The sequence below is a fragment of the Arvicola amphibius genome, chromosome 5 (assembly GCF_903992535.2).
Source record: "Arvicola amphibius chromosome 5, mArvAmp1.2, whole genome shotgun sequence".
Classification (NCBI taxonomy): Eukaryota; Metazoa; Chordata; class Mammalia; order Rodentia; family Cricetidae; genus Arvicola; species Arvicola amphibius.
Genome location: NC_052051.1, coordinates 11,504,411 through 11,530,502, shown reverse-complemented (window position 1 = coordinate 11,530,502; position 26,092 = coordinate 11,504,411). Strand labels below are relative to the sequence as shown.

The following is a 26,092-nucleotide window of genomic DNA, read 5'->3' as shown; positions in this document are numbered from 1 at the left end:
TCGCCATAAAGAACAGTACTGAGGTGTCTTGACTTAAAAAACAGTAGAAATATGTGTGGCAGAGGCAGGAGGAGCTCTGTGAGTTCAAAGCCAGCTTGGTTTACAAAGTGAGTTCCAGGACAGCTAGAGCTATTACACAGAGAAATCCTCTCTCTCAAAACCCATAAATAAATAAATAAATAAAATAAATAAATAAATGCTGAGAGTTGGTGAGATAGCACAGGGCTAATAGCACTGACGCACTGACTGCCCTTTCAGGGGACTTGGGTTCGATTCCCAGCACCCTCAGGGCAGCTTACAACCAGCTGTAACTCCAGTTCCACAGGACCTGACATGCTCTTCTGGCCTCTCCAGCCACCAGACATCCACAGTACACAGACATACTTATAGGCAAAACATCTATACCCATAAAATAAAAATGATAAAATAAATAAAATAGAACATTGAACACTATAGCAATTCCAATGCTGCAAATGTTTCCAAAGGGAATGAACTCAGGTTGGCCAAGAAACGTCTGTACCAGCATGCTTATCACAGCCCTGTTCACAAGAGCTGAGCTACAGCATCAGCTCAAGTGCTCATTAATGAATGAATAAAAAATGTGTATATGCACAGTGTACCACAGAAAGGTGAGATCTTGATATTCGCAACATGGAGGAACCAGGAAAACCTACATCATGCCAAGCGAAACAAGCCAGGCACAGAAGGGCGAGTATTTAATAGTCCACTCCGATGCAGAATCCGAAACAGTCATTCTCGTAGAAGCAGAGACTGAAAGAGAGAGACTGGGGACTGTTGGGGCTGGACAACTGCTACAGGGCTGCAACTGGGAGGAAAAAACCTTTGTGCAATGGGGTCACTAGAATTAATAATATAATGTGTCTTTCAAATTTTGGAGAAGGGAGGAGATGATAGAGCTAACTGCCAATATGACAGAATCACTCGAGACATGGGTCTCTGGGCACGCCTGCGGGGGGTTATCATGAGTGTGTTAACTGAGCTGGTAGGGTGTGCCCACTGTGGGAGGTGCCATTCCCTGGTTGGAATCCTGCCTTGTATAAGTAGAGAATGGGAACTGGGCAGCATGTGTTCATCACTCTGCTCCCTGGTTGTGGATACAATGTACCTGGCTGCCTCCAGCTCCTGTGCCTCGATTTCCCTTCTGTGATGAACTGCAACTTGAGCTGTAAGCCAGAACAAACTCTCTCCTTTGAGTTGATTTTTTTAGATTGGTCTATCCCGGTAACAGCAAGAAAGTGAAGGTTTCAACAGAGGGTTTCAAATGCTCTCACCACAAAGAGACGATAAATGTTTGAGGCTGCACAGGTGTGTGTGTGTGTGTGTGTGTGTGTGTGTGCATGTGTTCATGCACGCTGATCCACCTGCTTGGATCAACATTCCATACTCTACCCCATGACTGTGTGTGACTGTTATGTGAATAACATTTGAAAAATAAGTTAAAGACTTGGCCTGTGGATCAAAGAGATGGCTGCGTTTACCTTGCAAGCACCAGAACCCAGTTTAAGCCCCAGAATCTGCATTTTAAAAGCCTGGCTTTTTAAAATCCCAGTGCTGAGGAGGTGGAGACCAGAGGATCCCTGGAGTTCCCTGGCCAGCCAGCCTAGCCTGATTAGTGAGCTCCAGGCCAGTGAGAGATCCTGCCTCAAAGGGGGTGGAAGGCTGCTGAAGGACACCCAAAGTTGCCCTTTGACCTCCAGATGCATGCACCTGTGTGCACATACACACAGAAACACACATGCATATATACATGTGGTTAAAAAAAAAAGTCAAAAGGTTAAAGTTAATGTCAAACCCCCAGGCTTTCTGATTCTAAAACCTGCCCTTTTCCCATCCACACTAGGGACTTTCATTCCACAAGGCAGGGCTCTGTCTTCTTTTGTCCCAGGAACCTAGGAGAGTGCCAGGCACACACGTGGTGGTCAATGGATGTGTTTCCAATGATTGGGTGCAGCAGGGAGCTGGAGGGGTCCCTTGGCCCCTGGATTTCCTTCCATAGCTGAGGGACCCAGAAAGGGGTGTGTGCGACTTGTTGAAGGTCCCACGGTGTCTTCGAACCACTGACCTCTCGCTTCCTTTCTGCTTACCTTCTCTGTCTCCCAGCCTGGGTGGGCGGGAAGGTTCTGGAACACTGAGGGACTTTAAAAGCTGAGCTAATGTAGAGCTGGCACAAGGCCCCTCCCAGCTTCATTAAGTCGTCCAGGGTCGGCAACGCTGCCAAGTCAAACCTCAGGAACACCACCAGCAAAGGAAACAAGGCCCAACTGGCCAGAGCACTTGCTAGAGACGGGGGAGGCTGCGTTCCTGGCAGACAAGGTGGAAAGGGGAAACAGGCCAGCCTTTAAAAGCCCTTCGCAAACAAGCACTTGGCCTGCGGCCCCTCTGGCCAGGGTCGACACCTACTCAGCAGAAAAGACCAAACCTCTCAGGCCAGTGGGGACAGCAAGCAAGCCCTGAAAACAAAGGCAGAGAGATGCTAGGGAGGGGATGTGCTCCTCACCCTTCAGGTTGTACGAGGGGCCTGAGGCAGAGTCAGCCAGGGAGAGGGGTTCAGATCAGGGTAGGGGTTCTGCTGTGGCCAGGCCTCAGTTGAAACCTGGTCTTGACCTTGACTTGACCACACAGGAGCTCTGGACACTCTGGAAGCACAGTGCAGTCTACCTGGAAGAGGATCAAGCTCTCCTGTACCTGACTCAGGGCTGCTGGGTGTGACGGGAGAGCCAGGGCACATGGGAACCCCTCAAGAGTCAAGAACAAGCATGCAGTGCTGCCTGCAGTCAGTGTGGCTGGACCACCTGCCCGTGGGATGCTAGGGGAACTCTCCAGCATTCCATCCCCGCTGCCCACTCTTTGTCCAAGTGCCGGCTCAGGGCCACTTCAGAAGCAGCCGCCCCCAGCCCCCAGCATAGGCCACTGAACATAACCTCGGACCTCAGAGGGCATCGCTCACACACTCGGGTTGGTAGCACACCGATGTACTAATAATGTCCATCTAATGTATGCAACTCCAGAATTGATGTGTCAGAGAGGGTTTCGGAATGGAGCTTCCAGGCTGGGAACCCGTGTGCCTGCTCAGGATCAGCCAGAGAACACACTGGGCAAATGAAGCCACACTGATAAAGACAAAGGAGCTGGGCTGAGTCTAGAAGGGCCCAGACCACAGAGGAGGGAAGACATGTGCTTGAACCAGAGGATAGACAGAGAGGGATAAGATAAGGACCTATGGCACCTACAGCCTCCACCCCAGGTGACAAGGACTCACAATCACAATGTCCTGATCCCAGTCCATGCTATAACCCTCACTTGGGCACCAAACTCTACAGCGAGCACCTAGCCTATAGTTCAACACCTTTAAGTGGGTGTACTGAAATCAAGATTCTGCCCCTGGGGACAGAGGCCTCAAGAACCGTGCTTAGAACATGCATTAACCAACAGCAATCAAATGTTTACCGTGTGCCAGGTATGGACTCTTGGAACACCTCAGCACACCACCAAATGTCCCTGCCTCACCCCTTAAAAGTTCAGGTGTTCTGAACAAGGGCCCAGGAGGAGGTTACTATTGCACCTGTGAAAAAGGTCAGGTGGGGAAAGGGGCGAGGTGGACACCGCTCCGTTAACCAGACGGCGAGAGGAGTCACAACCTACCAAGGAGATCTTTGAAGACGAGCCTGGAAGAGAAGTAGCCAGGCAGGCCAATAATAGCAAGGACAGCCTGTGCCAAGGTCCTGAGGCAGCTTCACGATGGAGGTGGGGGCAGGGTTCGGAAGGGACACATGGAGGAATGATCCTATAGGGCCTTCAGGCACTGGAAACAACTGGCTTTTACTTGGAGCGATGAGGTTTTGAGTGATAGGCCCCATGGTATGACGTGAGTTCTCTCAGGATGGCCTTGGCTGCAGTGGGAAGAACAGACGTAGGAAGGCAGGTGTCCAGGGAGGAGTGGTCCAGGTGACAGGTGACAGAGAGTGTGTCTCCGGGCTTCTACCCCGGCACATTCAGGACTAGAACATTCAGGTGGGCGCAAGGGCCAGCCTAGGAGCTTCCTGGCTGTGTTCCTCAGTGGTGTCTCAGTTCGTTCTCTATACAGGAAGTGCTGTGAGTGGATTTACCTCACTGGGCACCAGAACTATGTCCAGACATCAGCAAGTGACCTCAGGGTCAAGGGTCAACCAATTGTTAGAGGAAATACAGCCGGATGCCAGTTTCCCACAAAATTACCTCAGTGCTGAGTGTCATTGTACACCTGGAATGGCAGCACTTAGGGGGCTGATGCGGGAGACTCTCCAGTTTCAGCCTGGGCTAAACAAGAACTGGACCCAAAGTCCAAACCAACAACAAAGACTAGAAAAGAAATACGTAATGGAGACAGCCCTCCTAGATTTAAATGGTTCAGTTTTAAGCGATTTTATAACAGCCCTGACTTTGCCTCTTGGCCCAGGCTGGAAGCATTTACTGTGAGGTTCCTTAAGAAGCTGCCACTGCTCCCGGCCAGAGATGTTAACGGGGTGGTGAAAAGCCTGCAGACAGCTTGGGGAGCTGGGCCCTGGCGTCAGCACAGAGACCAGCACCGCACAAGTAGAAGGCATACGGTACAGCCCTCGGCTTTCGACTTCTGTACCTGAATTAGATGCTAAGCTGGGGGAAATCCCCTCAGAGGTAGAAGCAGAGAGGTAGGGGTTTCGCTTAGGGCATGTATCATTGACGCCCGTCTTGTACAAAGATGGGAAACGCCCCAGCCTCAAAGTTAGCGTGTTCATGGAACTCCAGTCAGGCCTGGCTGCACTCCTTGCAGACCCTGGGCAAAGGATGAGGGTTCTCTGGGCTCCAGTGTCTGCCAGGAAGGCTGTTGCAGGAGGGCTGAAGCACATGGCTGGGCTTCTGCATAGGGGCTTTTATAAGGAGCCCAAGGCACTGACAATGTGCTCAGGTGTCCTGAGAACTATACAAGGACTGTTGCTAGATCTGGCGGCACTGACCTGTGGTTTGGGGAGAGACTCGGCCACCCCAGCTGTCTGGGGTTCGGGAACTGCCCTACCCTAGGAATAGAAGTTCAGTTAAGGGGCCTGTGGGTTTTCCCTGCTCAACGATTCTCAAAGACCCCAGAGTAAAGATAACCTGAAGGTCTCCTGGGTCAGTGATGGGTCCCTGGTCATGATGCCAGTCTTGGTTGTCAACTTGACCACATCTGGAATCAACTAAAACCCAAGCAGCTAGGGACACCTGTGAGGGATTTTCTTGATTGGATCGTTTGAGGTAGGAAGACCCACCCTAAATCTGGGCCACTTCTTCTGGTGGCAGCCACAGAAAAGGGTTTGAAAGGAGAAAGCTTTTGCTCTTTGCCTGCTTGCCCTCACTCCCACTGGTGAGTTCATCTGTCCTGCTGGTGAGACACGCGCTCGCTGATATTAGAACCCACCTATTCTGGATCCCAGTGCAGACCGAAGATCAGTGTGCCTTAGGAATCCTCTGGGACTCCAGCACCAGATTGAGACTGATGAGACATCCAGCCTCATGGACCGAATAACGGAACAGCTACCGGATTCCTGGCCTTTCTGAACATGAATATGAATATACCATCAACCACACTTTGGCATTCCTGCCAGACACAGGAACCTGGTGCCTCCTCTTTGGGATAAAGGGGCCATCTGTGTGTGAGCGAGGCATCCAAATCCCAGTTGCCTCCTTTTGGGCTGTTTCCAGCAGGGAGGCGGACACTCTGATGAGAACCAGAGAGGGTGGTCCCTTCTTTGGGGACCAGCTGACCAGTGTTTGTTTCTGGGCAGCTAACTTGACCTGGCCCACATGAGAGACTCCTCTGAGAATGCCTGTTAGAATCATTTAATCTGAAGCTCAGAGGTGAGGAGGGGACCCAGGCACTGGTAAAGTGGTTCCCAAGGTGACCTTTTCAGGCAGCAAGGCCGATGAGGGTCAGAACTAAGAACTAAGGAGCCCACTGCAGGTGGTGTGTCCCATGTTGGCACAGGGTATGACGAACCCCAGGGCTGCAGGAAGGGATTGCCCTGGTTGGTCAGAGTGGTGTTACACACACACACACACACACAGAGAGAGAGAGAGAGAGAGAGAAGACGAGAGAGTAGAGAGCTGAGAGAGGACGGAGAGATGAGAGATGACGAGAGAGAGGACTGAGAGAGAGAGAGAGAGAGAGAGAGAGAGAGAGAGAGAGAGAGAGAGAGAGAGAGAGAGGAGAACCTGTGTCAGTTCTAGTCCCAGAAGGGTTCAGTTCCAAGGTTGAAATTCAATTCTCACCTGCATCCTCCCCACCTGTCCAGACCCAACTCCTATTACCTGAGCCCTGGTAGCTGTTTGTCTCTCCATCAGGGGCTCTAGCCATTAGTCTGCCATGTGGCCTCTGGCAAGCTGCTGGTCAAGTCAATTCTCCAATCATCCACTCAATTTCCTTAACATAAACGAGCTGGAACAGAAACTGAAGTGAGTCCCACACTGGGCACCTCCAGATTTCACAGTGGCCTGAGACCTAAGCTGATCCTCCGTCACCTTTGTTCCCAGCAGACTGTGTCTCCAGACTTTTGCTGAGAAAGCCAGGAAACAAGGCTCCTTGCTAGACTCCATGCTGGGACATTGGGAGTCTGGAAAGGAATCAAAGGGAAAATGACCTGTAGGCTATAGGCTCCGGCAGTGACCCTGTAATTACAGCCCAGTCATCATCTTCAACACCTGTGCGCATAAGTGACTTGAACAGAGCTGGGCTCTGTGTGAAATGACCAGGGGACCCTGAAGGAGCAACCGTTATCATTCATTCGTTCATTCACTTACTCACAAATATTTAGTGACTATTTTACACTAGACAAAGTTTGGGCCGTTTAGGAGAAACTGGGTAAAGTCTGCTAGGGCCCTCTATAGTAGGCGCATGCTGACGTAGAAGGATGAGACAGACAGGAGACAGAGAGACCTCAAAGGCTGGCCTATGAGAAAGCTGGGCACGCAGCACAGGGCGTGTGGTATGGTGCTTGAACTATGGACCTGGAGAGTGCCGGCCGGTGTTCCCACCAGCCCCTTCCAGCAGCACCTGCCACTTCTATGTGTAAACAGACTTTCAAGACGGTTTCTCAGTGGCCCTCACTCCACCATGGGAGAAGCGCTCTCAGTTGGCACCACAGGGCATTTACAGCGACCACAGCAAAACAGCAAATGATTCCACGTTCCCATCTGCCTCTGCTTGTCACGCCTCCCCACACTGCATCGCCACAAGCCTTTGGCATATCCTGTAACCCTTGTTTGACACCATTCTCCCTTCTCTGGATAACAGCACGGTGAGGTCGTCCAGGGCCCCCGAGAGGCCCCAGCATTGCACGGAGATGACAACATTACTCCAGGGACTGTGGTGGGTTGGCCAGGAGAGCTAGGCTTCCACTGCTCGCTGAGGGATGGAAGAGCCTGCTGGCTAAGTGGAGGCTTGGGAACCTTCTGTGGTTTCCATTTCTTCAGGACTGCTGCCAGGAGGATGTGATGGAGTCTTAGAGGCATGCGGAGGGGGAGTAGGGGCACACTGGGATGAGCAGAGCTCATCTGCACGTACCTGCCAGAGTTCTGACCTTGAGCCTCAGAATTCCAACTCTGGACGTGAGTTCCAGCCCAGAACATCAGCTGTCTGACCTTGCCTGCTGGTTTCTATCACACAGAACGATACTCTGGCAATACTTCCCAGGTCCAGTTATGGATCTGGGGATTCTGACCAAGGGTGACAGTGACCTTGAATTTGAATGCAATACAGGACACATGATCTTTTAGCCTGAGTGCCTGGATTCCAATGCGGAAACTCAAACCCCCCCGGGCACCCTAATCCCCGCGGAAAATCTCTGAATGCCCAGATCCCTCCGCCTGAAACAGAGCTGGTGTTTCTCCATAAGGATGCGACAGTGAATGCCTCCTTCCAGGGGCTGGGATGTGGATCAGCAGGTCCAATCTTGCCCAGAATGCAAAGCTCGGGGCCCCATCCCTAAGCACCTCATAAGTCAGATATGGTGGCGCACACCCGTAATCCCACGACTCGAGAGGGGGAGATAGGAGGATCAGAAGTTCAAGGTTAGCCTCTGCCACAGTTCAAGTCTGCCTGCTGGAAAGCCACCAAGTGCTCAGATGATGAGCAAGGAGGACGGAGGAAGAAGTGGTTTGCACTGCTACATGCCACGCTGCCCCCGCTTTATCTCCTTCTGCCCTCTTGATGGCCCTGAAGACTTCATTACTCCCATGCTACAGATAGAGGACCTGAGCTTGGATCCAGTTCAGCTGACAGCACCAACATCTGGGGTCTGCCTGCTGTGGCCTCTGCTGCACCCTTCTTTTGAATCTGGTCAGAGGCACGGTGAAGGTCTCAGAAGTTACTGCTTAGTGGGTTTAAGGTATTTTCCCATGAATTGCCCTGACTGGTGTTGGTGTCTGCCAGGTCTGGGAAGCCAAGGCTCACCTGGGTGGAAGTCATTCATTTAGTAAATCCTTGCCACCTTGGGCTGTGTTGATTACAAGAATAGAAAGATGCAGCAGAAGACTGCGGATGTGGCTGTGGCTGAGGTTGTGGTTCTGGCTGTGGTTGTGGCTGAGGCTGATGTTGTGGTTGTGGTTGTGGCTGAAGTTGTGGTTGTGGCTGAGGCTTTGGTTGTGGCTGTGGTTGTAGCTGTGGTTGAGGCTGTGGTTGTGGCTGTGGCTGTGGCTGTGGTTGTGGCTGTGGCTGAGGTTGTGGCTGAGGTTGTGGTTGTGGCTGTGCAGTGTAGTGTCTGCTTGGAACATACACACCAATAAGAGGCTAAGACCCTGGCTCAACAGTACAGCACTTGCCTAGAAACCCCAGAAAGGATTGGGGTTGTGGTCAGCAGTAGAACACTGGCCTAGACTCCACCAATGAGAAGCTGCACCACAGCTCAGCAGTAATGTATATTCTCCAAAAATCCCCTAGGAAGGGCCTGGGAGTGTGGCTCAGAGGCAGGGCACTTGCTTAGCATGTGCAAGGCCCTGGGTTCCATCCTTACACCACAAGAAATAAAGGATGGTTAGCACGGCATATGCCAGGCTAGTGTGCCACAGGGCGGTCAGAGGAAGCATTCTGGGTGTGTCTACCAGCCTGTTTCAGGGTGAGGTTGGCATTTGAGCTGGGAACTCCTCAGGCTTGAGCATGATAAGAGGCCGGGGGGCTCTGGTACGGTAGCTCAGAGGGTGAAGTTTTGTCTAGCATACGTGAGATCACAGAAACCAGGGCATCACGGCACATGCCTGCAATGTCAGCACTTGGGGTGGGGACGGGGACAGAAGGATAAGGGGTTCAAGGTCATCCTTGGTTCACGGAGAGTTGGAAGCTAGCCTGGACTACATGAGACCCTGTCTCAAAACACCCTCCACATAAAATTATAGGTTGTAAAGTGTCTGTGGCAGCTGCACACGTGTGCAATAGGCCCACGGTCTCTATACTTCACTGTTTCTTTTTCGTGTTGCATTCAGGATAGCTCATGTGATATGTCACTTTCCCTGCTGACCAAGGCCCCGCCCATCTCTCAAGTGCAGTGGCCAACCTCCACAGCCTGTACCCAGGTCTGCTGAGCCCACACTTGGCCCTCCTACCCATCTCTGGAGAAGGAAGGCTGACAGGCAGCTACTTGGGACCTGGCCCTGCAGTCCTTCCTTCAAGCTGCTTCCTGTCGGTGCCGCCCTCCCTGGTAACCTTCCCATCCCCAAACAAAGGGCTTGAGTGGACGGTTCTAAGGAGTCTCAGGTCATTCTGCATGATGAGTGGCACCGGCTTTAGAGGCACCTTAGGGACTGCCCAGCCATGCACGGCCCAATGTTTCCAAAACTCTACCCTAGGGCTGGGGAGTTGGTAAAGTGCTTGCTGCTCAAACACGAGGACTCAAGTTCAATCCCCAGAGACCCCACAAAAGCCAGACATGATGTGGGCCTCAACATAGACCATGTGTGACCACACCATGCCAACACATACAAAATAGAAAGAAAATCTCTCTTCTTGAAACAAATTCAGGTGCCCAAGGATGGTTAGAGTTTTTTGTTTTTGTTTGGTTTGGTTTTGAGGGTTTCTCTGTGTAGCCCTAGCTGTCCTGGAACTCACTCTGTAGACCAAGCTGGCCTTAAACTCAGAGATCCATCTGCCTCTGCCTCTGGAGTGCTGGGATTAAAAGCATGCACTGTCAAGTTTGGAGCCTAGGCCCCAGCCCCTTGCATCTATCCCAGCCCCCAGGCCTGGTCTGGACTCCAAATCCCAGCAGGCCAGTTCCTGACCCCTTCCCGGGGATGGGGTCAGGGCCACTCCCCAGGGTACTTGTACTTAAGTGATCTCCAGGAAGAGGAACACGTGGTCTCCCTTTCTTCCTCCCGGAGGTCGTGTTTCTGTGGCTTCCTAGTTACCCTCTCGGGACCACCCGAGAGTGCAGAACTTCCATTAAACCTGGATATTTCTTAATTCGGCTTGTTTTGATTTGGCTTGATTGGGAATTTTTGCATCGGCAGGGAGCTCATGTTAAGAAATATTCCTAACATGCGCCACGGCTGTCTGTTATATTTTGAGGTCTTTGTTCCCACCTGACGGCATTTTGAAGGATACCCCATTTTCATCTTGGCTGCACCTCATAAATGTGTAGCTGGCCTTACCAATGTGTGTCTCAGGACTTAGGGGCTCCCAACCCCGACCTGCTCTGTTCCCAGGGCTGTTCACTCATCTGGCATGCCCGAGTGTAAGGAGCATTTTCCCAGCCCAGAGCCAACAAGAGCTCAAATGCTTACACTTCCGGGGGTGCCACCTGCTGAAGGCGGGACAGGGGGACCTTCCATGAGACATGCTTTCAGAACTTTGTGAACTTACACATTGGTAAGGCCAGCTACACATTTATGAGGTGCAGCCAAGATGAAAATGGGGTATCCTTCAAAATGCCGTCAGGTGGGAACAAAGACCTCAAAATATAACAGACAGCCGTGGCGCATGTTAGGAATATTTCTTAACATGAGCTCCCTGCCGATGCAAAAATTCCCAATCAAGCCAAATCAAAACAAGCCGAATTAAGAAATATCCAGGTTTAATGGAAGTTCTGCACTCTCGGGTGGTCCCGAGAGGGTAACCTCTCTTTGTATCTGTGTCCATCAAGAATGGGGTGACTGTGGGGGCCTCTCCCTTCCTACTCCTGTCACTCCTTGCACAGTCACTGTGTGAGGTAAAGCAGGTCACGAGGTCACTGGTGCAGCTAGGCAGGGTTGGGCACAGAGTGGCACCATGCCTGAAATGCTTGACTCCCAACACTGGGGGCCACCATGCCCATTTCTCAGCTGGGGATACAGGCTGATAAAAGCAGAGGTGAGCAAGGGTCAGATACCTCCCACAGCACACATGGAGATTAAGAATACCCTCCACCGCCTCCCAGCTTACATGGGTCCTCTTCTCTTGGTCAGAGTGTTTCCGGTTCCCTTTGGGGAACCTCCTCCTTCCCATTCTCAGGCCATCTCGGCACCAGCCATTGATGACCCAGACACAGCTAAGTGATTGGCACAGACATGGGCCAATGAAAAATCAGCTTTGAGTTTTTGCTGACAGTTGGTACGCAGGAAGAAAGCCTGGGGTGCCAGAGACCATGGTGGTGCTTCCCACTGAGAAGGCCAAGGTAAGAACTGAGCTTAGAGATGGAGAAATCTAAGTCCTGATGACATCTGTAAGCTCTAGATCCTGACATGCCTGAAGGCTCACCTAACTCAAAACTTTCGAGTTACAGTTTTGCTTGCGATACTCTGAGATGCATTTCTGTCACCTGTAACCAAAGAGTCCTGACATTTGCCTTTTCAGCACCCAGCTCAATGCCCAGCATAGGGTAATATACACTAAATGGCTGTTATCACAATTAGGTGGCAGCCAGGCACACACACACACACACACACACACACACGCACGCACGCACGCACGCACGCACGCACTTTACCAGAGAACTGGCAGCTCTGGAGCTTATGGGACTAACCCCAGGCTGTGAGGGAGGACTAAGACAAATTGCAGCTGCTACTTTAAGGATCCCCCAAGGATGAAGAGGCACATTTACTGCAGGAACAGGTAAGAGATTCCATGCAGATGCAGGTCCGTGTGTGGGTCAGCGGTGGGAGTCCTGCTCGCCTTACTGCCTTGGACTGTCTCCTCAGGTGCCTCTGCCAATCAAGCCTACCTCTGTGAACAAGCAGGTCTACATAGGCTCTGAGGGGTAGGGCCAGCCTGGCAAAGCCAGGCTGGGTCCTGGCCGCTATTGTAGAGTATGACTGTCTACTTTTAGAAGCTTCGCGATCCACTCACACCTAGCAGGTGTAAGTGATAGATAACATGGGGCTGACAATAAACCCGGTTCTCACAAAGCCTGTTCCTGCCTGCCAGGCCACAGGGGCCAACGATGGTGGAGGCCAATGCCACTGCCAAGTAAAATGGAAGCAGTGGGGATGTTAGGAGACCTCAAGGGTCCCATGATGTCTCATCTCTGTAAATGCAGGCAAAAGGCCACTTCTCTCTGCCTATTCCACAGCCCTCACTCCAACATACCTCAACATCCAAGACTGATGTGAAAGCCAGGCATACCATGGCATGCCTGTGATCATGCCTGGCATCTAGCACTCAGCAGGAGGAGGTCACAAGATCAGGAGTTTAAAGTCATCTTTAGCTATATTGTGGGTTTTAGGCCAGCCTATAGGATACATGAGACTTTGCCTCAAAAAAAAACCAGAAAGGGGTATATATTCCATCATGGGACATTTTTTTATGTGTCCCAAACAGATAAAGACACTATCGATGGCCACAGTGGCATTTCTCACTAGAGGCAGTGGTCCCTCCGCACTGACATCTCTGGTCCAGTGAGCATCCATCTCTGCTGACTGTCTCCCAATTGCTGTGTGGTTGCCATGGCCCTAGCAGTGTCTGTATTTGTCCCACCCTCCCTCCCTCTGGAAGGCCAGGGCTAAAGGACCAGTGTCTTTGTTTTCCCCTCTGCAGGGCCCCGACACCCAGCACAGTGCTAGGCATCCAGCAAGAGCCCAATAAAACCTGACTGGACGGGCATGACCAGGCCTCATAGCAACAACCTAGGACTCTCTGTCCATGGTTTTGGCTCATTACAGCCTTCCCATCACTGCCCTTACAGATTACTTACAAGTCAGGGCTGCAGTTAGCTCCACTGTACAGTGGGGGAAACTGAGACAATCCACCCCAGGCTAACACTGACCAGTGCCCAAGACTCCCACAGACAGACTGGATATCTGTGCCCACTAGGCAGTGGCTCCCTGGAGCTGCCTCACGATCTCACAAACACTCTGGATCCAGGATCCAGCCACACCATTCACTCAGCGCTAGGCCTCCGCCATCTTACAATCCACCGTCACCTCCTGTGAGCAGGATTTACCCTTGTCTTGATGATGCCCACTCTCCATAGGGCATTCAGCACCCTGCAATGCACCATGGGCACACTGTCAACTATGCATCCCAGGTCCGTTCCCAAAGAGGAGCAAGGCTGAGGATGAGGAGCTGGGGTGTGTGGGTGAGGGTGAGGATGAGGAGCTGGGTGTGCGAGGCTCCAGACAGGCTCTTTGGGAAAAGGCAGCAGATGTGACTGATGGTCATACTTCTAGCCACGTGCCAGTAAGGACAGCGACAGTCCCCCATACATCAACAACTTCCTCTCTTTTCCAGTTAGTAGGAATCTCAGCCAGCTCTGTGACACCTCATCCACCCATTCATTCATTCATTCACTCACTCACTCATTCATTCATCATACAGGTCTTGAGGTTTTATTCTGTGGCAGCCATTGCTTCAGGCATTGAGCAGGTAGCTTTAACTTAACCAGGTAAAGTCCTGTCCTTTAAAACCACATCCAAGGGGTGGGGTGAGGAACCCACAATTCAGGGGTAGCACACTGTGTGTGTGTGCATGTATGTGATGTGTTACAGAGTGGCCCCAACCACAGACTGCCTGAACCGCTGATATCTGAACACAGTGAGGTTGGGGGTGAATCATGTGGCTGTCTCCAGGAGGACTGACCCCCCGCTCCCTCGCAAAGTCAAGAGCTGGCGTAAGGGCCTGAGCTGGGAAAGTGCCTGGTTTGTATGATAGAGAGATGTATAAGGAGAACTGAGTGGTATGGGGGAGGGCTGGTGGGGGAGGAGGGTACAGCACATAGAGAGAGGAGAGCTGAGCCCTGTCAGATTTACTGCTGTTTTGAGACAGTCTCACGTACCAGGCTGACCTAGGACTCACTGGATAGTGGAGGATGATCTTAAACTTCTGATCCCTCTGCCCCCAGCGTCTGAGTGCTGGGTTATCATGTGTACCACCACGCTCGGTCTAGGCAGCAGTGGTTGCAGAATCCAGAGCTTCCTGCATCCTAGGCCAGGTCGCTATGGAGAGCTGTGGCCTCAGTCCGCATGAGGATTCTGAACAAAGGAACCAGTTGCTGGGTGTCCGTTATCCCACAGCAAAGACAGTTGCCCCTGACCCAGACGGCCACACTAGACCTTTCTAGAGCTTCTAGAATGTGAGGGCCCAATGAGCATCCACTGCACCTGCATGCCACTTCCTGTCACTCAGCGTCACCTAGGCAAACAGACAGCATATCCACAGGAAAGAACGACACTCCTCAGATTACAACACCACAGAGGATGGTCAAATGTGAGACCTGAGCCACAAGACCCAGAGGAGAACCTGGGGCTGGACCACACGCAAGCGCAGAGAATGATAGCAAAAACTAATGGTGGGCAGAGGATACGGCTCAGTTAGCAGATGCTTGCCTCGCATGCTCAAGTCCTGGGTTTGGTTCCCAGTACGGTACTTGGGAGGTGGAGGATCAGAAGGTCAGGGTCATCCTAAGCTGCACGGTGAGCTCAAAGCTAACCTGGGATACACAAGGCCTTGCCTGAGAAGCGGATGAACTGGACTTCATCAGAGTTAAAAGGAGCTGTGCTGCGAACATCAGCGTCAGCCGAGCGAGCACACCCACGGGACGGGGGAAGGCAGCTGCAAATGACACAGCTGATAAAAAATGGATGTCCTGAATATATAAAGGGTTTTAAAGGCTGGGAGATGGCTCGCTCCGAGGGTCACCTGCTTCCTGCGCGAGCATTAGGACCGGAATCCAACCACCAGAACTCATGGGGAAAAAGCTGGTGTGGGGGTGCTAGGGGTTGGAGACGGGGGGGGGGGAATCCCCGGGTGTGGTGGTGTTGGAGGTCAGAGACGGGCGATTCCCCCGAGTATGGTGGGCTGAGAATCAGAGACAGGGGGATCCCCAGGCTCTCTGGCTAGCCAGACTAGCCTAAAATGATAGCCTGAAGCTCCCAGTGAGAGCCTGTCTCACAAAACAAGGTAGATGTCTCCTGAGGAGTGATATTTGAGACTGACCTTTGACCTCCAAAAACACAGGTCCAACCCTCTTCCCCCGCCCCCCCCCCCACAGTAATGGACTTTTATAGCGCAATCACACGAAGTCAAGGAACTTGATTGTAAAACTGAACAAAGGGAGGTGGTGAAGGCATTTGCTGCCAAGCCTGACGACCTGCGGGAGCTCCCTGGGACCCACCTGGTGGAGGAAGAGCTCCAACTCAGGGAAGCTGTCCTGTCACTACACAAGGGCCATGACACGTGCCCACATACACACATAAATAAAGTTTGTTAAATAAAAGAATAGGATAATTTTACATGAGCAGAGGGTCCAAGTGTGACAGACTCTGCCTTCCCAGTGTTAGGGAGGTGCACACAGGCAGAGGTGGGCTCATCTGGATGGCTACTGCACACAAGCAAAAAGAGCCAATGCACAGATGGTCCAGAGATGCACACCTGGAATCCCAGTGCTGGGGAAGCTGAGGCAGGAGAATATCTAGCTTGAATTTTTTTTTAAGTGAGATAGTCCTGGTAGCATATATCTGTGATTGCAGCACTTGGGAGGCAGAGGCAGCCAGATCTCCGAGTCTGAGGCCAGCTTGGTCTAAGAGTGAGTTCCAGGTCCAGGACAGCCAGGGCTACACAGAGAGATCGTGTCTCAAACGACAAAAGTGGGAAGCTGGCACGGTGTCGTGAAGATGAAGTTAGAATCCTTTCGCTTTGTTGGTGGGATGGAGAATGAATGATAGAGCTGGCACAGAAACAGCTTCTTAAAAACTTCACCATGAAGCTAGGGAGACGGCACCATGAAGAAAACCACAGAAGCAATGGCTAGCACCCACGTGAAAGCCGGGCATCGAGGCCCATACATGATCCCAGTGACTGGGAAGCAAAGAAGATCCCAAAGCTCACAGGCTGGCTACCCTGGTCCAGAGACTAGGAGGACCACCACATGTGTGCTGTCACACCCAAACCCACACACACAAGTATGTCTGTGCACACACACACACACACACACACACACACACACACGTGGGCGGGGCAATAACGGATCCTCTTCTGGGTACAGACTGGAAAGAACTGAAAGTCAGATTCACAGCTTTGTACCCTCATTCCCAGCAGCTAAGGGGTGAGGGCACTGAAGTGTCCATCAACAGAGGAAGCTAGAAATGGAGTGCAGGCTATCCACAGGGAGGAACAGCATTCAGTCTTAAAAGGAAAGAAGCCATGACAGGCTATGGTGCAGATAAACCCTGAGGACATTATGCTACACAAAAGAAGTCAGGCACTAAGGACAAGCGATGTAGGATTCCTGTATGTAGCTTCCTGTAAGAAATCAAATTCAGAGACAAGAAGTCCAAGTGTGTTACTGGGGGTGGGGTGGGAGCTGTCTGAATGGGACGGTGGCTCAGTTGTCGTAACGGATATTTCTGAGGCTGGCTGCATCGCAACTGGAGTGCACCAAACTGCACACTAGAAAACAGTGAAGGTGGAAAACATCTATTATGTGGATTTTACAAAATTTTATTTTTAAAAATAAAATTTTGGCAAATTTAAAAAAAATCACCTGAGGCGTATTCCCATCATGGGCCCTGGTCACCAGAGCTCCAGTCACTCTAGGATCCTGTCATTTTCCAATCCCAGGAAGGCGAGGAGCTTCTGGGGCACACACAACCTGGAAGTCCAAAGGGTGGGACTGAATCCAGGACACATCCCAGCCTGGAGGAGACGCTCACAAGACAACATTTACGTCACTAACAGAAACACATGAGAACTGGCATCTCGGACATTCATCTGTGGATTCTGGCTCCTGCCCTTCCCCCAACTTGAAACTAGAGTGGCCTTCCTATTTATTACAAGTCCTACCTCGTCAAACCTAAGTCTACCAGAGACATCCAAAGCAAGAATGCCCACCTAGGGAGAAGACAAGAACTCCTCTGTGTAGCTTATCTTATAGATAACAGTTAACGCCACTCTTGTGTCTCTGGGACCATTGGGTCTATTAAGTGCCCTTTAGGGACAGAGCCAGGACCACTCCCTAGTGGGACAGAAGATGTTGGACACATTTCTTCTCTCCTAGCACTTCCCAGTAAGAAAAGTGGCTTCTGGGGGGCGGGGCATCCCTGGGACTCCTCAGTACTACTGAAGGTCATTCCCACTGCAAAGACAGACTAAGCAATCAGAGTGTCCTGGGTGGGCTCTGTCTAAGCCTCCCATTTGTTGTGTGGCTCTGGGCCAGCCACTCCACCTCTCTGGACCTTAGTTTCCACAGCTGTAAGAGAAGAACAGATCAATGGGGCTGTTGGGCTCCCCTTGGTGTGTGTTTGTGTGGGGGTACGTGTGTGCTGTAGCGTGTGGAGGTCAGAGGGTGACCTCATTGCTTGACATCAGATCTCTTTGTTATTTGCCACTATGCATGCCAGGCTGGCTGCCCACCAGCTTCTGGTAATTTTCCTGCCCCCCCCCCATCCCATCTTGCTTTTGAAGCAGTGGGGTACAGTTGTGTGGTCTGGGCCTGGCTTTATGTAGGTTCTAATGATTTGTATTGGGGCCTTTACACTTGCACCTCACCCACCGAGACCTCTTCCCCAGCCTTTGCACTGGGTCAGTGCCAACAGGGACGGCCACCACCGCCGCTGCTATTCCTATTTTAACTCAAGACATGAAGGCAAAATTGAGCGTGTGCAGCCAGCCTGGGATCGTGCTGCCGAGGCCACCTCAGCGAGGGGGCCTGTTGTGAGATGCCCATCTAACCCACAGCACAACCCAGGACATCCCAAGTGAGATTCCCAGTGACCAAGCTTTGGTGAGTTCTTCCCGAAGTGAACCTTAGGCACACATGGTGAGATGTGGGAGGTGACCTCCTCCCAAAAAGTGAAAAGTGGTGAGCAACCAAACACCCCCTGGGACTCAGGGTCTTGGTTCCACCCTGAAGAGAGCTGAGAACCAGCCTGGAGCAAGGCAGTTGCAACAGCCATCGTTCTGCCCTTCCAACAGTTGAGGGTAGCTGTTGCTGGGGCGCTGTGTCCCTGACTTTCCCGGGCCAGTGGCCAGAGAAAAAAAGCTTGCAGACTTGCAGCAAGCGTGTGGCATTCACTCAGAATTATGTTTTGAAAGGGGTTTATGTATTCCACAGTAGGACCTTAAACCCTCCAGGCCCTGGGGCTCCCTGTGGTGCCCCTTATGTAGGTGAACATTGACTTCTGGGGGCAATTATGTTGTGGATCTCACATGACTGTCACCTGAAGGAATCATAAGACTTTGTCTTGAATCATATAGTTAAGAGGGTGAGGAGCCAGGCAGCCCAGCTCCGCAAAGAGGTTTCCGTCCAGGCCACAGCGCTACTGAGCATGGGGGGCAGGGATTCACGGAGCTGGGCCTGGAGTAAGGGCCTCAGCAATGAGTGTTCTCCTCTACTCCCACGCTCCCTTGGCCAGCACTCTGACTTCCTAAGGGCCCTTCTTCCAATTCCCAGTCCTGTCACCCCTCCCCTGGGGTGAGGACCAGAGATCCTGGATCACAGGTGAGGCAGCAAAGACCTGGGAATGGCCCCAATCTTGGTGTGACTGGGTTAGCCAAATGAGCATTCCAGCCCCTGGGTTCCCCCTTCCCCAGTGAGGAGCCTGGATTGGTCAAGCACAACTTCAGTGCTGTTCATGTATGATCATATTTCACCCTCCTACGGCCCCAAGGGGCGGGTTTATAGCCCTCTCATTTACACAATGGGAAGCAAGGCCAGGAATGGTCCAGAGTCCACAATCAGGAGAAGGCAGGACTCACACCCAGTTCCAGAACAGAACCTCCAGCTGAGATTCTGGGTCTCAGGGCAAGTGATCCCTGTAAGTCAAACAGGCCTCTGGCATGCCACCGGGCTCAGCTGGGCAGCACAGAGCACAGCCTGGGCTCCTGTGGCTCCTCACACAAATCCCTCCAGCTCAAGTGGGGAGCTGCAACCTCATCGAGCTACCTCCAGCACCACACAGGACATGTAGCTAGGAAGGGGGACTCTGGAGGAATGCCAGTAACTGGTGTGGCCATTCGCCAAGTGCTGCCTCATACCAGGACAGATCCCATACTGGGCCTGCATGGCAACCTCCTCTTAATTTCCATTTCCTACAAAGGACTCCCCGGAGCAAAGGGGTTCACCCACAGATTAGTCCTCAGACATGATGAAAAAGAAACCCATGAGCACTGCACCCCAGTCAGCGGGGGCAAAATCCTAGCCTGTCCCCAGCTAAAGGCCACTCCCCTCTTTGATATAATATAATCACATTTATCTTTCTTATGTTATGTGTGTGTGTATATATGTGTAGGTGAATGGGGGGGTGCGTGTGGAGGACAGAAGACAGATGAGCCTTTCCACTCACCACTTTGTGTTTTGAAACAGGCTCTCTCACTAGGACCTGTGGCTGGCCAGTTAGGAGGGATCCTCCTGTCTCCACTTCCTGGGTACTGGAATTATAACCATGTGCCACCGTGCCTGACTTTTTTACACGGGTGCTGGGATTGAACTCAGGTCCTCACACTGGCAAGGCAAGCACCTCACCAATTAACCCATCTTCCGGCCTCAGGATTTTACCCTTATAATTACTTTTTTTCTTTTCTTTCTTTCTTTTTTCTTTTTTTTTTTTTTTTCCATCACAGGGTTTCTCTGTGTAACAGTCCTGGCTGTCCTGGAACTTGCTCTGTAGACCAGGAACTCAGAAGTCCACCCGCCTCTGCCTCCCAAGTGCTGGGATTAAAGACATGTGCCACCCATCACTCCCAGCTTTACCCTTATAATTTCTATTCTCAAACTACACTCACATCTGAAATCCCTTGACTCATTAGAATATCCCCGAAGGTGAGTGTGGCCACTGTCCCCACTGGGTGGACAAACCCACTCAGTTGGTGTAACTGGTCCATCCAAGCTCCAGACGAATCTGGGTCTAGACCTTGATGTCATTTGAATGAGAGTCGTCCCTCCCCGCAGGCTCAAACATTCAAATGCTTGGTCCCCAGTTGGAGGAAGTATTTGGGAAGGATTAGGAGGCATGGCCTTCTTGAAGGAGGTGTGTCACTGGGGGAGGGATTGGAGGTTTCCAAAACTCAGGCCAAGCCCAGTCTGCCCATAGATCTTAGCTATGCCTGTCTGCTGTCACGCTCCTTGCTACAATGGTCACGGCCTAACCTTCTGAAACTGTAAACAAACCCAAAATTAAATGCTTTATTTTAAAATTAGCTACAGCAATTAAGACACAACTCCACCATTTCCACTCCATTCTTTTAGCCTAGGCTTAGGTGAAGCAAGTCACTCCATGGAGTCTCTTTCCTCTACTGGGAAAATCTTGTTTTCACTTGTCAAACACACGACCTGAACCATCTGAAAACCTCAGCCACTTGCTTTCCCAGATTCCCTTACCCTAAAATATAAGTATATAACCAATAGCCAACACCATCAAAACCATCTGCCAGGGGACTCCTGGGAGAGGCTGACCTCAGGAAAACACAACTGAGCAGATTTTGGAGCACAGGAGGAAATCCCCCTCTTTGCGGGGTTGACAACAATGTGCCTACATTTGAGGGCTGGGACCTGACAGTTGCCTTTTGACACGAGGCATCAAGCATAAGTTCCATGTCCTTTTCAGGGTCTAGAGAAGCAGAGAGATGGACAGAATCTTGAATCCTGGGCTGGCGAGATGGCGCAGTGGAGGACTACACTTGCCACCAGGCCCGATGACCAGAGTTCAATTCCCAGGACCCACATGTAGTAGGAGAGAACCAATGCTCACCGCCCACAGTGGTTCCCTCCATAACAATACTACACAGACACACACAAAATAAATAAAAAATAAATAAATGTAACTAAGTACACATAGTTCAAAACAACAACATTAGAGCCAGCAAGATGGCTCAGCAGGTAAGGACCCTTTGCACCAAGCCTGAGTCATATGGTGGAAAGAGAGAACTGACCACCCCCCCCCACCCCCCGGGCAACTGGCCTTCATACATGCTCTCACACACATACAAAGCAGCAAATAAATGTAATTAAACACACACGCACACGCACATACCCACACACAATCTAGAATCCTGGCAGGATTACCAAACCATCAACTCAACCCAAACCTCTGCTGTCCTGGAATGACAAGAGACAATGTGCCGTGACACATCTCCCTCCTTACTGAGCCGCTTTGAGTGTTCTGCTTTGTCATTCACAACCCAGAGAAGCCCTAGTGGGCACCCCACTGCCCAGGAAGGCTGCAGAAGCAATGCCTGGATCACACCAGCTAGAGAGACCACTGATCTGTGCCCAGCGCAATAAACACTCTGGCAATTTGGAACCTGTCTTGGAGCTTTAATCCAGAGACTCTGGCCTCACACATTAGCTCGCCTCACACCCCACTGAGAAGCCTGAGACTGTTCCAGGAGAGCAGAGCCTCGGAAGAGGCCATGCCAGTGCTGCCTCCCTGACAGGGCTGACCCTACCTCCCAAAAAGCCTAATGGGTTTGTTCTTCATTCCCCCGATGGAACATCCAGGTCCCTTACTTGGCAGGACAGCCCATCAATTATTCACCGCATCGGCTCAGTCTCCCCAGGATGCTATCAGGAGGAAAGTGATTGCTGCCCACCCTGCCCAGAGAAAGGACACAGCAACTCAGCACAGATAACAACAGCACCCTCCCACTAGTGCTGAGCACTAAGCTAAGTTGTCACAAACACAACTTCACTGCAAAGTGGCCTTCAATCTTCATCTCACAGATGGGAGGCAGGGAAGTGAGAGGTGCAAATGGCTTCAGGCCAGAGAGCAGTGAGGACCTGGCTGGTCCTACAGCCCGGGGTCAGTCCTTCCTCCGGACTATGGGAGAGGTGTCCATTTCTATGCCCCATAGACACCTTGAAATGATCCCACATTTGGCTCTCAGCCTGTGTGTTTGCTGAGGGTCCTCTCCTTCTCCAAGCCTCATTGTGCTGACAGGCTTGGCTTTGGAGCTTGTCAGATGGAGCAGGCCAGGTGCAGGTGATAGACAGAGCAGAGATGCTGTAAACTGAGCCACAGAAAGGCTGTGAGAAAGAAGTGGCTGACAGGACACAGGACCCTGAGATAGTCAGTGCCTCATTGTTTGTTTGATATATACACCCATCCATCCACCAATCCATCCATCCACCTCTCCATTCACCAATCTATCCATCCACTAATCTATAAATCCATCCACCCATCCATCATCTACCCACACACTCACATTCCCATCCATCTGCTCACCATCCACCTGTCCACCATCCACACATCCATCTACCTATCTATCCACCAATCCATCCATTACCCACTCACCCACCCACCCATCCATCCACCTATCCACTCATTCACTTACCCATCCATCTACCAATCCATGCACCCATGCAGCCATCCACATACCAATTCATCGATTCATCCACCCACCAGTCCACCAATCTATCCATCCATCCATCCATCCATCCATCCATACACACACACCCTGAAGCTCTCTGAACCAGGCACCATGATGCATGCTGGGAACACAGCAGTGTAAATGATACATCCTTATGGGTGTAGAACAGAAACAAGTGGACCAAATACCATTTCAAATAGTATTTAAAGCTCATGCAGGAAAGATACTGCATGAGTATGGGGAGGGGACAGGAGTCAAGGTGGTCTCCTAGGGAAAACAGTGGGGTAGGGACCATAGCAAACGTGGACGTGGAGAGAAGGGGCCAGTGGAACGATCCAGGCAATGTCAGCAACCAGAAAAGTAAGTGCAAAAGGTCCTGGGGCAGAACAGACCATAAGGAAGTCAGTGGGACTGGACCACACGAACCAGAACAGGGAGGTGAGCCCAAAGAGCTCCAAGGGCCAGAATCTAGACCTCAAGTGCATGGCGGCACGGGGATTTCATGCTGATAGGGACAGAAACCTCCGTGGGTTTCAATAGATGAATAATGCAATCTGACTTGCACCTTGGACTGCTGGGGAAGGGACTATGGGAAGCAAAGTGAGAAGAAGGCTCCAGAGAGGCATCTGTGGCCCCTAGTCACCACAGAAAGAATGGGATGTTCCAAACGTCACTAGGGGGGTACATTTCTGGCTACTTCTAGATATGTGCTTTGTGACCTAAGGCAAATTACTTCACCTCTCTGAGCCTTGTATTTGTTAGGTATTGGATCTGTGGCTGTCAGAGTTTCTATACTGACAGCCAGTGAACCTTCTCGTTTTAGCTCTGGCTGCAGAAACTGCCAGAGTGTGAGCTGACAGCACAGCCTGGGATCGCAGTGAGGTTGTGATGCTGTCCTGGTGAGCCGACCAAGCGGAGAAAGAGGAGAGACTGCTCATTCCCACACACTGCCTCTTGCGAGACTTCTGCCTGTGCCCTGCAGCCAGAGGCCAATTCAAACACGGTCCTTTGCCTGTTTCTTCTTGGAGAGGGCAAATCCCCACTTCCTGTCCCTGGATCTAGGGTCTTAAGGACAGAGTAGGTGAGGAAGGAGGGGCCTGCCCTGGGCCTCAATGGGCTGAGCAGTGGGGGAACCTGTGTCAGGCCTAGAAATAGCAAAATAAGTCTGTTGATCCTAAGCCGGCTAAGGCTTCCATCTTAGAGGGAGGCTTTCCGGACACGGAAACTGAGGGAGGATTATGGTCAGAATCTTCCAGGAGGCAGACCAGACCCAGAGGTCTCTACATCCTCAGAGCCCAGTGGGGAGAGAAAATGACTGTGGGCTCTTCCTCTCATCCCAGCAGACAGCCCTTCCTGTGTCTACGGCAGCCTTCTTGAGCAAGTCAGTTCTCTGCAGATAACCCCAGAGTTCCCTCAGAGAAGGGACCAAGTGAGGGGCCGGTCAGCTGGGCCACCAAGACTCCACACTGAGAGGCCAGGCTGGCCAAGAGCCAGGCCTTGCTACTAAACTGTGGCTGGCCGAACAGACAATCTCAGTCGCTTGCCTCTGGTCCTCTCTCCTGGGCTCGGCTCTCAGAGACATTCTTGTCTCTTTCCGAACTTGATCTCTCTGGATTCCCACACATCTCTTTTCTGGGCCCCTTCCCAAGCTCCCTTGCAGCCCTGAACACACTGCGCTGTCATTTACTCCTGGCACCCAACACGCAGGCCACGTGAGGCAGCCCTCACCCTCCAGACACTCCCTGGTGCCAGCCTGACTCAGAGGAACCGCACCTGCCCTGCTCCTCACCCCAAGCCCCTCCTGGCCCCCCAAGGCTTCCACCTTTGCCCAGCAGCCCACCCTGACTGATCTCATTCACTCTTGCCTCGTTCTCTGGGCTTATGTTCTGCTTTGATTCAGAAATCCACATCCTCCTCCAACAGCCACCGAAACTGCACCACCACACTGCAAGTCCATAAACAAGGAACCAGGAAGGGCCACTCACACACACAGTCTGAGCCTTTGGGCAGGCCTGTCCTTGCCACTAGCCTTCCCCTGTCTTCTGTCATCTCTTAAAATACCCACGTGTGCCTCAGCCTCCACCAAGCATGCCTTTGGGCTGCATTTATACCCTTCCTTGTTGGTGGAGTGGGGTTATAGTAGGGCTGAATACCACAGCGGCAGGGCTGGCTGCTCTGGCCTGGACTTAGGGCCTAGAGAGCAGGACACCAGACTGTACTCAGCAAAGCCAGCCTGCTCTCACTGCAGTTGTATGTAGCATTTTAGAGTTTTATAAACCCATCTCCATCCAACAAAGTTGGGGTACACAGCACTGAATCATCCAAGGGGGGGTGTCTTATGACACACGGGAAGTGTACAAGAGTGGTGGCCCTCGGAGAACTTGCTTGGAGTCCCTGCCTTTTACTAGTTCTCATCGTGAGGAGTCGGGTGCCACGGCGTAGACCTCCTGGAGGGGAGCAGATCCCAGACTCACCTTGGCGGCCACCGATGAGTTGGGCTTCTCCAGCAGGTCCCAGAGTTTCTTCCTCTTCTCGGCGCAGCACGTGTTGTCGAACTCCTCGCCCTCCCGCTCCCGCAGAGTCTCGGCCTCGCGCTTCAGCTCCTCGTTCATCTGCTCCTTCTTCTGGTGGTAGCGGGCCTGACAGCAGGACTCCAGGTAGATCTCATCGATGCCCCAGTAGTCCAGCTCCTGGCTGAAGCTCAGCGCGCACATCTCCTCCATCATGTGCAGGCGGCCCGTGCGGTAGAAATTGAGAATGGAGGTAAAGGCGCCCGGGTGGCGGTCGAAGAAATACTCATTGTCCTCAAGACTGTAGTCGTCGCACACTTGGAGCAGAGAGTCGTGCGTGTTGCAGTCCCGGAGCTTGCCCAGCCGCGTGCGGGGCAGGCGGTCCAGAGTGCGCCACAGCACCTCGTGCGCCAGGCCCCCGACGTTGAGGCGCACCCGGCGTGAGCACGCCTTGCTGCGTACGATCTCCATGGGCTCGGGCGGCAGCGAGCTGGTGGAGCGCGAGCCATGCTTCGTCATGCCCGCCGGCATCGCTGGTCCGGCCGTCCCCGCCCCCCCTGCCCCCCCAGGCCGCTGTCACTCGACGGCAAGGCCCGCTGCCACGGGGGCGGGGGGCGGGGAGCGCTGCGGGCCGCTGCGGTGCAGGGGTACGCGAGGGCGGGCGTCACGGCTGCCGTCTCACCTCCATCCCGACGGCTGCGAGGAGGAAAGCGAAAGCGGACGCAGATCAGCGAACACGCTGCGAGGTTCCTCCCCCAGGGTCCCCACCGGCCTTGACCTTCCCGAGGCTTAAGCGGCTCAGAGGGGG

General features: G+C 52.2%; 1 protein-coding gene across 1 annotated transcript in view; it reads right to left on the bottom strand.

Moving 5' to 3' along the window:
- Nucleotides 1-25,815, bottom strand: part of Kcnb1 (potassium voltage-gated channel subfamily B member 1) — a 79,834-nt gene extending 54,019 nt beyond the window's left edge. The window contains exon 1 of the mRNA XM_038331914.1: nt 25,249-25,815. Coding sequence (XP_038187842.1) covers nt 25,249-25,815 — 567 coding nt within the window. The remainder of the gene's footprint in view (nt 1-25,248) is intronic.
- Between the last annotated feature and the right edge of the window lie 277 nt (nt 25,816-26,092).